This window comes from Anguilla rostrata, chromosome 2 (genome assembly GCF_018555375.3).
Source record: "Anguilla rostrata isolate EN2019 chromosome 2, ASM1855537v3, whole genome shotgun sequence".
NCBI lineage: Eukaryota > Metazoa > Chordata > Actinopteri > Anguilliformes > Anguillidae > Anguilla > Anguilla rostrata.
Window position 1 is genome coordinate 53,474,150 of NC_057934.1, and position 13,850 is coordinate 53,487,999.

Genomic DNA, 13,850 nt, shown 5'->3' on the forward strand with positions numbered 1-13,850 from the left:
TGCGCTGCCAGCGCGCATTCAGTGTGACATTAGCACATTCCGGGGAGGAGCGTCACTTAGGGTCCCCGCTGTGTCATGTGTAACCTCCTGAATAGAGAAAATTACAGTCCCCGTACACTGCCAGCAATGACGAGCGCTGAAGAATTCTAATTTGTCCAGGTGTGACACCGCTCTCCCTCTGCACGTTTTTTTCCACTGTTTACAGAATAGCTGCGCTACATAAAACTATCTGTGGTGGTAACCTGGAGAAATTCGTTATAATGAAATTGCCTTTTGCCATGGTATGTTTGGTACAATTTTACGTGAATTATCCTTTTTTGCTATCAGAATTTGTAGTTGTTTGAATTAATTGTGTATATTGTATAATACATATTAGATTTTTTTTTCAAGCATGGTCTGTGAGGGCAAGCAAGTTTGTAATTTTCCATTCCGGGTACAAAGCAATAAATGTTAGCGGGTGCTGTGTCACACAGGAGTACCCAGTGCATCATCATGTTTAAAGCCACTAAGGATATTCAGGGATGACGGAGTATCATTACGCTCAATGAGCAGGCATTCTCAAGTTAATGCTGTTGCTAGGAACTAAATGGTTTCAATTAGATTAGAAGGGTCTGCTGGAAAAAGCAAGGTACGAAACAGCTTTTATGTCTTACTTTCCTTACATTATTAAACACATAAGACATAGAATACAAGTGGTCTATGTCAAAGAGATAGACAAAATCATGTTATTGCCGGACCTAATCAGATCTGTATTTTAGAGATTGCCTTGTTTATTTTTTATTCCTCAGTACTTCCTTCTGGTTGTCAAGGTGTAGACAGGGTCACTTGTAAATTGGTGGCTTTTGCCTTTGTTACAGCTCTCAGCTCAGCTGTTACCGTGTAGATGAAGCAGCTGCTCTCACAGATAAGAACTGAGAGTGCGATGAGCAGTACAGAACGCAGGTCCCCCTCTCTTTCTCTGTCTCTCTCTCTATTCCTACCTCCCTCTCTATCTCCCCTTCTGTATCTCTCTCTCTCCACTTCTGTCTCTCCACCTCTCTCATGCTCTACCTTGCTCTCTATCTCCCCTTTTACCTCTCTCTCTCCCTCTCCCTCTCTGTGTCTCTCTCCCCCTCTCTCCCTCGCTCTCTCTCTGCGCTGTATACATTTGCATGCTATTGATGGGAGAGCCCATTGAGTAGACTCTGTGGGGCTGCTCAGCTGCTGCTGTCGGCGCGCTCATCACCGACGGGCTGCTCATCCGCGCTCCCCCTTCTCTGGAGGACCCTCTCTCTCCCGATCGGCGATTCGCCGGCCGAGAGCAGCGCCGGCGTCGCGAGCGCGCGGCTCTGCGATGCGCGCACAGAGCGCTCCGGAGTCACAGGTGCCCGCAGCCGCCAGGCCGTCGCCGCGTCTCGCCCCCGCCAGCGCGCGCGCTGCCACCGGCCACCGCCGCCGCCGCCGGGTTTGAGGACCGACTCCCCTCCGTGTCCCCTCAGGTCAGAGAGCAAGATCACCCGGCTGGCTCAGAGGCTCAACCAGAGGCAGAGCGATGCGCTGATCAAGGACTTCAGACCTCTCTTTCTCGCCGGCTCCCCCGGAAATTCCCAGAGCTTGGACAGGTGAGCGCCTCTCCTCCGTGCCCCGCTTCCACGCACATCCCCATCCTGTGGCTTTGGAAACAGAGTTCTGTGCTTTTCTGTGCATCAGCTGAAAGGGATGGAAATCATTCCGGAATACTAGTCCAGGCAGTGCATGTAACAGGTTGCTCATCCACACTGTAGCCCTGGAAAGTTGTTGATAATGTGTGTAGAGATATGATACCAAGATTATATTTTATTAATTGTGTTATTTACAAGGAAAACGCAATGAACAGCAGTCTGTGTTGCATTTTGCTCGCTTTTCCCCTAGGCAAAGTGGTCCTTCGGTCACACAAAAGAGGACTCACTCTAATGTCCCTTTGTAGTGCCGAAATTTTAATTTCACTGCAGTGGTTCGCATCTGTGCTATGCCCAGAGAAAAAACTGTTAGTCTGCTTCGATGGACCTTTTTATGAATGATTCAGTCACAAATCTGTTGGTTTTGACTTTTTCATCAGTTTTCAGACCCAGACTTTCGCCGGTCTGTGTGTCTGTATCTGAACAGCGTGCCCGTGATGCATTGTGGTGCATTCGGTACAGACTGCAAGCAACAAGTGGGCTGCAGGTTTGAGACCCAGCTGGGGAGCTGCCACTCTACTTTGAGCGGAGTCCATAAATTGCTTTATGTGTATCCCATGTATAGGGATATCTGTTAAGCAGATGAATAATAATCATAATAAATGTGAACTCTTCTACTCATTTCTCATTTGATTAACTTGCTTCCCTTGATGTGGATCTTGTGTCATAATAATTTACTCTAATCTTCTCCTGGAATGGAAAACTCACTTATCTAGTTCTTCTGTTTCTAATTATGATTGGTATTTTTTTATATCCTCTACTTGTTGCATCTTGTCTGTTTGATTAGAATAGGGTTATCTTCAGAAGCAGACAAGTGATTGGCATAACCATCATTTTCAGTGGCAGTTATAAGATGAAATGAATTACACTATCAAACATAGACGTGTTTTGATTATTTTGCAGCGTAATTGTGTGTGTGTGGGCGCGTGTGTGTGCATGCGTGCATGTGCATGCGTGCATGTGCGTTGTATACCATGTCTCTGTGTGCATCTCTGTGTGCACGTGTGTTTGTCTGCGTGTACATGTGTGTTTATGTGTGCGCATACATGTGTGTGTGTTGTATACCATGTCTCTCCATGGCTGTGGAAACAGTTCTGGTGCAGCAGTGACCCAAAGGGAAAGCCTGTTCATGGTAAGATGTGTGGTCAGAGTTTATATCAGGTCTGCACCAAAGACAGCTTTCCAGACTAGACTTCTCTTCCTCAAACCCACACAGGAAGCAGCTCCATGAGAATGGCCCTGAGGGCTGCATGCGCACGCACTGAGCGCGCTCCGTGTGCTCCCGCATGCGCTCGCCCCAGATTAGGCTCTGATCATCGGGAGATCAGATGGAAGGGCGCTGTCATTATTCGTCTTCCCAGACACCTCGCAGATTTAATTATGAGAGGGGCTGTGGAGCAGCCTGTTCTCTGTTTGAGTCGCTCTTCTCTTTTTTTATTACGACCAGAACCTACGCCGCCTGTGTTATGTTAGCATGCACGACATTAGGGTCATGCTATCGGTCATGCCATTCTGTTGAATGAACTCTTGTGGTGAAACACTGTGACAGTTTGCCCCCCTGCCACCCATCTTCAGTTCAGCAGCAGTGAGCTGGGGCCACTGCTCACAGCAGCACTGTACAGTTCATTTACTGCGTGAATATGCAGTTCTGGGGTATGTCCTAAGCGCATTTATTCTGTGTTTTCCAACACTGGTGCCCTGGAAATATTATGCATTCTGGTTTGTATTCCCATGTTGTTAATTAGGTTTGATTGAGCTGTAAATTGAGAGATGATCTGGCATTGATATCACTTGCCAGCCATATGTAGATATATACATTTTGTCTGCATTTCTCTACCAAATGTTTTTTTTCCTTAGTTTTACCTGTGCTGTAAAACTTTATAGAAGGAACATTTTGTTCTCACTGGGTTTTGTGTAACGCCCACTCCCACACTTCAGGAAATTTATATGAAGAACACAAATGCAAGGTCAAAATGGAAATCAATGTTAGCTTAAGGTGAAATACTGTCTGTCTGAATGTTTCCTTTAATATTAGTGTAAGCTATGACGATTACACCATAAGCCATTAAAGAATGGACATATCTGAGCTTTTGGCATTTTCAAGCCTTGCTTATAGATAATTCCACATAATTGTCCATCGCTGTCACAAATAGCTTGAAGTAGTACCGTGCTGGGGTTTTTTTGGAAATTGCTTTGTTTATCAGTGCTTTAAATGCCATTATGTATTTAACTCATGTCCCTCTTTATTGCTAATTTACAAGGAAACTGCTTATAATGGAGAGGATGTATTAAGCTTGAAATAAACAGCACACATTCAAAATTACAACAAGAACAAAAAAATGTATAATCTAATACACTATGATTCAGACAGGTTTCTTGTTTTGGCAGGTACTGCCAAGTACTATCAGTTGTTTTCTTATGGCTAAAAATTAACAGATTGTCCAGATTTTCAAAAGTATATTTCTTAAGATAGGAATTTCCATGCCAGAAAAAAACTCCCACTTAAAAAGGAAGGGTAGTCTTAATACAGCCTAAAATATGATAAACTCTTGTGGCAGGTTGTCTTTTCAAAGCTACAGTATTTCATGTGTTAATACATGCATGTATGTAGCTATGGCACTGTAAATGGCCTCGTTGTTATGATTCATAACTATAATTTTGTGTATTCTGTACATGTAAATCATGTGTTCTCGCTCTTTGAGTGCCTGTACCATCAGGGAGTGTCTTTTAGTGGTTTATGCCTGTTATATAACAGTGCCAGCTTCTCCTCAGTCAAGAGCCCATTCTCTCCCTGCTCAGTGCTCTCAGATCTCTTTAACACCCACGGTATTGCTACAGCGGGAGACAGACTCCTGTCCGCGGTGCTCCACATCTGGAAACCAGGGCACGAAAGTAATAAAGACATAATTTGACAGTATATCACGAGGTCATGTGGGTTCCATCCACACAATTCAACCATTGTTTATTTAATTCTAAATTAAGATCTCCATTCTGATTTATTTATTTATTTTTATAATGGTGAGTGTTGCTTTAAAAATAATTTCAAGGGTACTGAAAACACTGATTCAGTAGTTTTATTTTCCATGGGTGTTAATCTTGCACTGTTTGTATTGTAAGAAGCTCTATTTCAGGTGTGGTCTGCCTATTCATATGTGGTTGTATACATTTTAAAAAATATGGGTGTATGGTTATAACTTTAAGTTAAAACAGACATTATTCTAGAACCGTGGCAGTGTAGTGTGATGGTTCCAGAAATGGACTTTCAAAGGTTTCTTCTTCAATTCTCAGATGGGGCACTGCCATTGTGCCCTTAAGCAAGATACTTCACCTGAATTGCTTCAGTAAATATCCAGTTCTTAAAGTGGATTGCGTATTCAAAAAAAGAAAACTAAGCTGGATGCTGTTGAAGTCATTCTGGATAAGAGCATCTTATAAATGTGAATGTAAATATTATGAAACTTTATCAATGCAAGTGAATAACATGACGTGCCGGCAGCTGCTCAGGCTCACATGCTATGATGGAATGTATTAATATATCCTGCCTCCCTCCGTGTTGTGTGAATCTGGCGGTGAAACTGGCGAACCCTGGAGCCTCATTTGAGCTTGTCTAATGTCCTCAGGAACTTCTCCGCCAGCATGACGCAGCAGATGCAGAACCTCCATCTGTCCCACAAGAAGAGCGGCGGGCCTGCGTCTCCCAGCGCCGCCAAGCGCCTGTACCGGAACCTCTCTGAGAAGCTCAAGGGCAGCCACTCCTCCTTCGACGAGGCCTATTTCTTCGGCCGCTCGGACCGCTTACGCAAGACCTCGGTGAGTGTGCCCCCCCGGCTCTGCAATCTTTTTGAGTGTTTTTGAGCGTGCACTGTGGGAGTGGGACTTTAGAATCAGCGTGAGGCGGATTAGGGAACATTTTCGTAACCATAAATGGTGTTTACTGACAGCAACATGCTGTACCCCTCACCAGATGATGTGGCATGTCGGTGACTCAGCTGCAGTGTTTTCAGCCTCATTCGTACCCTCTTTCACGCTTCAGGGTCTGGAGCATCTTCCAGTGCTTGTGCTTTTGTACAGCATGTTCTGTCGGCCATCTTACTGTTCTATTACTGCCAATGTATACAGCACATGACTTCAACTTGTCACTTGCTGGGTTTTGCACCCTTCTCTAATTAAACTGATTTAGTGGAATGAAACCTGGGACATAATGTCCATGGGACAGTGGAGGAAAGCTTAAAAATGGTTGACCATTATGCTGTAGATTTCACTGATTGTGTTTGCTGACAGATCAGAATCTGAATGTTTTTAAATCTCTGAGATCAGAACTTCAGCTCCTTGCTGACAAATCAGCCAGACTGGGTATAACAATGAAATTGTGCCTTATCAATCTCCTTATTACCACTCATGTGAAAAGATGAGCATTAAGATACACACACACACACTCACTGGCCTCTGGATTAGTTACCAATTATTAACACAAATAGCCTTCTCCTCCAATGTGGCTGCGACTCAATAAGTGAAGTATGCACAAAGGCACAGTGAAGAGGTTTGGTTGTTGTTTGACCAGACATTTGAAATGGGCAAGATGCATGATCTAAGCAACTTTGACTGTGGTATAATTGTTGATGCCAGACATGGTGGTTCCTGTATCTTGGAAACAACTGCCCTCCTGGGGTTTTCACACTCTATAGTCTCTAGAGCAGTGGTTCTCAACTCAGGCCAGAAAGGGCCGGTGTGGGTGCAGGCTTTTGTTCCAACCAAGCAGTTACACACCTGATCCTACTAATCAACCTTTGGAGTCTTTACTAAGGACCTTGATTTGTAGAATCAGGTGTGTAACTGCTTGGTTGGAACAAAAGCCTGCACCCACACCGGCCCTTTCTGGCCCGAGTTGAGAACCACTGCTCTAGAGTTTACAGATAATGGTCCAAAAAAAAGAATTATTCAGTTAGCAGCTGTTCTGTGGGCAAATACACCTTGTTAATAAGAGAGAGGTCAAAGGAGAATGGGCAGACTCTTTCAAGTTAACAGAAAGACCATAAATGCTCAAATAACAGCTATTTACCACAGTGGTGTGCAGAAGGGAATCACATTGAACCTTGAAGTGGCTGAGCTGCTGCACCATGCCAGTTCTGCTCCTGTCAGCAAAGAACAGGAAGATGAGGTCACATGATCAATAAAACCGGACGACTGGGAGATTGGAAAAAATGTTGTCTTGTCTAAGGTGATTTCTTCTGCAACATGCAGGTGCTAGGGTCAGAAGTTTGCATAAACGGCATGTATCCATGGATCCATCCTGCCTTGTGTAAACGGTGTAGATAACTGGTGGTGGTGTAATGGTAGTGGGAATGTTTGGCCCCTTAATACCAACCAAGCATCATTGCAATGGCACAGCATACCTAAGCATTGTTGCTGACCATATGCATTTCTTAATGGCCACAGTTTTCTCTTTTTCAAATGGATACTTCCAGAAGGATTATGTGCCATGTCACAAAACAAGCACACATCTCAAGCTGTCATGATCATGACAGTGACTTCAGGTTAATCTAATGACCGGCACAGTCCCCAGATCTCAATCAAGTAGCATGAAAAGTGTCCCACCCCGTAGCTGCCACAGTTTTCACCCCAGGAGGCTGAAATTTGGTATGGAGGTTGGTCATGACCAAAGGTAGAGCTGGCGCATAACTCCCGAATGTATTCACAGATTTGTACAAGATTTTGTGGGAATGTTGGTCATGAGCCAAAGAAGAGGTCACGTGTTTGTGTGAGGGTGTGTGCGTGGATGCATGCACACATGGATGCATGCGCGTGTGCGGTCGCAGCTATTGCGGATTCCCGCTTGTTAATGTACTGTCTGGACACCCGACATCCAACATTTCATCCAAAATTATGGGCATTAATATGGAGTTGGTTCACTCTTAGCTGCTATAACCTCCAATCTTCTGGGAAGGCTTTATACTAGATTGCTGCATTGAACCTCATTGGAGCATTGCTGCAGGGATTTGATTCATTCCACCAGAAGAGCATTAGTGAGGCCAGGCACTGATTGGGCAGTTAGGCCTGGCTCGCAGTTGGCTTTCAAATTGATCCCAAAGGTGTTGGTTGGGGTTGAGGTCAGTGGTCTGTGCCTGCAGGCCTATTAAGTGCTTCCTCACCGTTCTTGACAAAACCATTTCTATAACGACCTTGCTGTGTGCCCAGGGGCATTGCCATGCTGCCACTTGAAGGGGCCTTCCCCAAACGGTTGGGGAAGCACAGAATCATCTTGCGATTGTGATGTGATTGTATCATGTAGCATTAAGATTTGCCTTCATTGGAACTAAGGAGCCTACTAGCCCAAACCACGAAAAACAGCCCTAGGTTAAGGGGTGTCCAGATACATTTAGTCATATATATATATATATATATATATATATATATATATATATATATAGACATATGTGTGTGTCTATTCTGTATATATAAAGGAGTAAAACAACATTAAGCAATTCACCACAGAGGTGAAGATGGCGGATCACAGAAAAATGAGATGTATCACTCAGACAACAAAATCATTCAGTTATTTAAATTTGATTGGCAGGTCTCAGTTACACCTTCATTGTGATATTGCTAGCACCAGTTTTCTTCAAAGCCTTTTGGCAAAATGATTTTATCATCTCTGCTATAATTTTTCAGTTCTAAATAACCCTTTTCATGTGTGCTGAATTGAGCATAATTGGATTTATTTAGCATGCCAAATTGACTCAGTTTTTGTTATCCTCACCCATAACTGAATCGCAACCGCTCAATACGTCTTTAATGAATTTTAGATTGTTGAATCATGATAAGTCATAAACACAGTTAGCTACAATAGAAAGCAATTGATTCACACAAACTAGCAGTGTCTTCTCAGGTACTTTCTATCATATCAATTTATGTCCATTATATGCCTCTGATGGAGATGCTCATGCATAATAATTAACCACAAGTAACATCCACTTTTCCCCCACAAATGAGTACTGGCAGTGAGTGCTGAAAGCATGAATGTGCTATTTTTCTTCCCGCTGTTTGCATGTGAAGAATGAGTGTTTTGCACTGATGGAGTAAAATAGTACCTTTGTAACGGTTCCCTCTGTTGTGTGTGACAGAACATGCAGAGCAGCGAAGCTCTTTTTGAGGCTGTGGAGCAGCAGGACCTGGACGCTGTGCAAATCCTGCTGTATCAGTACACTGCAGATGAGCTCGACCTCAACACCCCAAACAGCGAGGGCCTGACCCCACTGGACATAGCCATCATGACCAACAACGTGCCTGTGGCTAAGCTTCTGCTGAAGGCTGGGGCCAGGGAGAGCCCGCACTGTGAGTAACCGCTTCCTGTCTGAGGACTCACCGCACTTTTATTAACTGCTTCTTTTGTTTTAATCAATGTGCATTGCAGACAGGCAAGCACCACTTCCTGTGTCAGAGGTCACAACAGTCTTATTTTCCGATTTCTTTTTTGAAGTAATGCTGATTGCAGATAATCGGAGATAGACACTTTGTTTCCCTTCTCTGAACATAGACATGTGTCTCATACTTTCCCATACATACAGAATTTTAACAATTTTATTTGCGTTTTTAGCACCAACTTTAAATATTTATTTTAAAAGGATTAATTTCGCAGTAAACCCATTTTAAAAAGTCAAGTCAAAACAGAAGCTCAATATGTCAGTGTTTGTTTTGCAAAGTGGTATTGAGTGGCTAATAAGCCCTTTTTCTGTAGACTGTTGTTTAAGCTGAAATGTTTATTATACAGATTAGCTCTGGGCTGCAGAAGCCGTTGTGCCTACAGTCCTGGTCAGTTGCGCGTCCAAAAGGCATTAAACACTCTGTCTGGTTGGCACGTTCAGCCGTGGACCCCAGCGGCAGCAGTTTAACAGGTGTTTCTTACCTCCTTCGACAGCACGAGCAGAAAACCCACAAGACCTCAGTGTTTAAATTTGTCAGTGCTTCTCTGTATTACAAAATGTTTTCTGACATGAAACGTTAAGTATGGTAGTGGAGACTTTGTATGTCAAAGAGGAGGGGTGTGCGGTGAGATCTGTCGTCTGAAAACTTAACGTGGTTTGTCATTAAATGCTTTAAGTTTTCCAATGATGCATGTAACGCGTGGCAATTATACTAAGTGATTTATTGTACCTTCCCGGCAATAGGTTAATAAACAAACTCTCCGCACGGTACAATCTGATCCTTGTAAACAAACATAAAATAAACATGAACATATTTTTCCTCCAGGGCATTATGTATTATATTTATGTAATTCCAGAAGTGCCAAGTAAATCAATCAACTAGGGTCCTGACAATTTAGAGGCCCTACCTGGGGTTTAAACGGCACAAATTTATGAGGATTACTGGGGCCTCACAATGCCTATATTTAGGACATTCCCAGCCGCCCAACAATGAGAACTGTGTGTGTCAGGTCACTATCGGCAGACTTGGCCATTAATTTATAGTTAGTTCAATTAACCACATTTAGTGCCCAGATGTCAATCTTCAGAGCACAGGAAATTGCACCTCAAGGCGTCTAATATTGCCACCTTTTCCACAGCAGCCAAGACCCCCAAGTAAGGAAGGACCTTTATTGCTTTTTCTGGTTCCACAACACTTACTTTATCATTTATCCTGGGGACCTCCCCTCCCCCGAGGTCTGGTCTGACACAACGGCCCAATGAAAAGAGGTTTTCTTTGCAAAGTATTTATTTGTTTATTTTTCTGTCATGGTTCATGACTAAGGCTCAGAAAGAACATGCGGTAGTATTCACGGTCTATGAGGGACAGGCAAGGCAGCGTTCATTTTACCATGACAAATCTAGGAGGCCAAACACAGTCTTGTGTGTTCCAGACAGCAGCCAAAATACTTTTTTCTTTTTTTTTTCCTTTCTGTCTTTTTTCCAGTTTACTTGACTTCATCTGCAAACAAATTGAGACTGATGGCAAATAAGGAACATTTCACCATTCACACTGATTTTGCCCCTCTCACATGGAGAATATGTATTCTCTTGCATTTTTTAATGAGATTACCTGATGACATTCTTGGAGAATCTAAATATGATAAATAGACATCCTCTTCAGCTTGTTTGACTTGCTTTGCCATGTATTCTTGCCATTTTTACCGAATTCCCCCAACACATTAATATTTACTGAACCATACACTGTAGTTTATTTGTGATGCTCTTAAGAGAAAAACGAAAATGCTTTATAGAATATCTTCCATGATTCATTGTCCCTATATAATAAATAATTAGATTTTCTTTCTAAATATGCATTGTGTTTTCTTATAAACAGTCTTTACATGGAAATGAATGGGCAATACATGAGGCAAAATAAATCAATTTACAATCAATGGAAGAACTAACCTAAGCGATCCTAAGCAGTATTGATTTGCTATACACATTCAGAGGCTTTTCTATTTAGAAAGAACCTCCATTAAAAATTTTTTTTTTTTAATCAATAGCTTTATGCAGTTTTGTGTTATGTTATCATTGCTGCTGGTAGAGTTTGCATTAGGCTTTAGCAAGATACACATATAAAAATAAAAATTGAAATCCGAAAAAAATCTTTTCTTTTTTTTTTAGCAGAACTCAAGTCAGAGTTCCACAGCTGTATGATTACAGTGCTTTCCAATGCACACTTCTGTCCTTTCAGAATGATACTGCACTGTACATGACTTCATTTCAGACAAATTGCTTTCACCACTCAGGATATCAATGGGTTGGCTTGCTGTGAATTGAATGGACTCTCAAACAGCCTGATAAACACCATGCTTCTGAAATGTTACATTTATGTTTGAAAGGATTAAATCAGTTTCTGTAAACATTAGATACGGTCATTTTCTCTGTAATACTTGCGATGAAACAAATACCACCAAGAAACATTAGGATTTAAAGACCACAAACCTGCACATGGCTAATGCACTTAGCCAATGGCTAGTTTTCACGCTGCAGGGAACACAGTACTACATAAGAGTTTGTGCCGTGAGAGCTATTTCTCATTGTCGGCAGCTAGTAGCCTTTACAGCAGTAGCTCGAACCCTGGCCAGCATAAACCCACCATAATACTAGCAGTCCTAGGCTTTTCATCCCACTGCTGCATAACAAGATTGTAGCATTTATTTTCCAATGCTTCAGAATCTCTCAGGGCCATCCTGTCAGGGAATGTATTCCATTATGTTTTCTTTTAGACATGCCCTCTGTTTTTTTCTCTGTTTTAAAATATGAAGTTCAGCTGTTAATATTATTCTTTCAACATGGTTTAACTTTTTTCTACAATGAAAATCAGTTTATTAGCTATTTCCTGCCGTCACTGTTGAAACTGTGTGGGTGTGAGTAGGAATTAATTATCAAGTTTTTTTTTTTTCTTAATTACATGCCCTACTGGCCAAAAGTTTCAGTACACCCACAATTTTTGAGTGAGAGATTTAAAAAAAAAAACACCTTTTAGTTTCCATAAAAAAATATCTAAGTTTTAGCTTCATAAAAATAGCCAGCCATAGTAGTAATAACTGCTGAGTACATTCAAGGCATTTTTCTACAAGGCCAGTCATATGGTTCTGAAAGTTAACACCAACACTGCTGTAGAAATTCCCACAGATGTGCTGCACTTGTGAGTTGCTTCTCCTTGATCTTTCTGGTTTGATTTTACTTCACTTGTTGGAAAATGGAAATATTTTGTTCACCTGTTTATTTAGCCAAATATGGCTTTTTTGTGAACTACAACATTTAGGCACTATCATGTGATGTGAAATTCTTTTGAATTTCTGACTGTTCACTTGTTGCCTTGTGCCATTTGAGGTCATTTCCAGAAATAAAACTACCTAATGTTCACTAAAAACAGGGTACTAAAACAGGAGTAAAGTCTAGCAAAACCTTTCGTTTCTCCATCAAGAAACCAGTCAATGAATTTTGTCAGAAAGAACATGTTCAGTATCATCTTCAGTTTTCTTCAGAAGTGGTATTGCTAAGAAAGTAAAATTGCCAAGTATATGTTTTTGTTGTTTCAGCACAGTTCTTCAAATACTATGTATTGGTCCTGTGCAAATGTTTATGTAATGCTTTGCAGTGTAGACTAGTTAAAAAATAACACAGTATTGTAATAGCTACTGTTGCTAAGATTGTATTTGGTGCTTGCAGTGACTTGCTGACTGAGTTTGATGGTTCCTCACATTGAAAAGTGAGACTGTGTGTAACTAAGATCTATCAAGTTATCATTATCATTCCTTCTGGATCAGGTGCTGTAGTATTGTTGTGCATTGTAAATGTTTGCTTTGTTAAGCTAGATAAGCCGATCTTGGTTTTCTTTTCTAAGGTTTCACATAAAGTGTCATATCTTAGATATATTCAGCTGCATACAGCTGAATTCATATTGTTCCCGCTCAGATTATCATAACACCAGTATTCAGAGAAAACAAATGACTAAATATTACTAATGTGCACATATATTCAGCTAATAATTACACAGCCAGGATAACATCATTCAAACAGAGACCTGCGGATTTTGAGCGTGTCTGTCTGTTTAAAGTATCCTACTGAAATAAGAACTAATTCTCTCTGGACCCTCTTGAGAGATTTCCTAATAATTGGACACAGGCAGAAGCAGAGGCGTTTGGGAAACATTGCATTAGTGCGTGGGAGACCATGTTCCTCATTGCTTCCCAAGGACTGCTGGGTAAATCCCTATTAGGAGAAATTGGCATTGATGAGGTTCGATATATTGGCAGAGACAGGCACTTTGGAATATTTAATCACTCCCGGCTGCTAAATCAAGGCTCACTCACTGCACAGGAAAGGTCACAGTACAAAAGACAGCAGTGATTGGTGAAACGGCTAGCAGTGATTTACAATAGGTTGAAAGTAGAATTTCCCTACATATCTCAGAAAAAAAATAATTTTCACATTAAATTCTGGTAATCTGTATGGAAATTAGTATGGACTTTATAACTAACCTCAAAATAATCACTCTCTTATGACACTGCATCACAGTTATAACTGTATTATACTTATTTTGACTTATAGGTGACTGTTAAACATTGGTTGTTTGCATGTGCCATAGCTCAGAAATTTCCCAGACCGCATGTTAATAATATACGGTACCATGTTTCGCGGTCAGAAGGAAGGTACTGTATGTTTCGTAGTGGTATATTTT

At 41.6% G+C, this 13,850-nt stretch overlaps 1 protein-coding gene across 2 annotated transcripts in view; it reads left to right on the top strand.

The window, feature by feature from the left end:
- Nucleotides 1-13,850, top strand: part of ankfn1a (ankyrin repeat and fibronectin type III domain containing 1a) — a 128,531-nt gene that overhangs the window by 75,715 nt on the left and 38,966 nt on the right. For both annotated transcript variants that reach the window (XM_064323083.1, XM_064323084.1), the window contains exons 7-9: nucleotides 1,479-1,601; nucleotides 5,318-5,507; nucleotides 8,819-9,029. In XM_064323083.1, coding sequence (XP_064179153.1) covers nucleotides 1,479-1,601; nucleotides 5,318-5,507; nucleotides 8,819-9,029 — 524 coding nt within the window. The remainder of the gene's footprint in view (nucleotides 1-1,478; nucleotides 1,602-5,317; nucleotides 5,508-8,818; nucleotides 9,030-13,850) is intronic.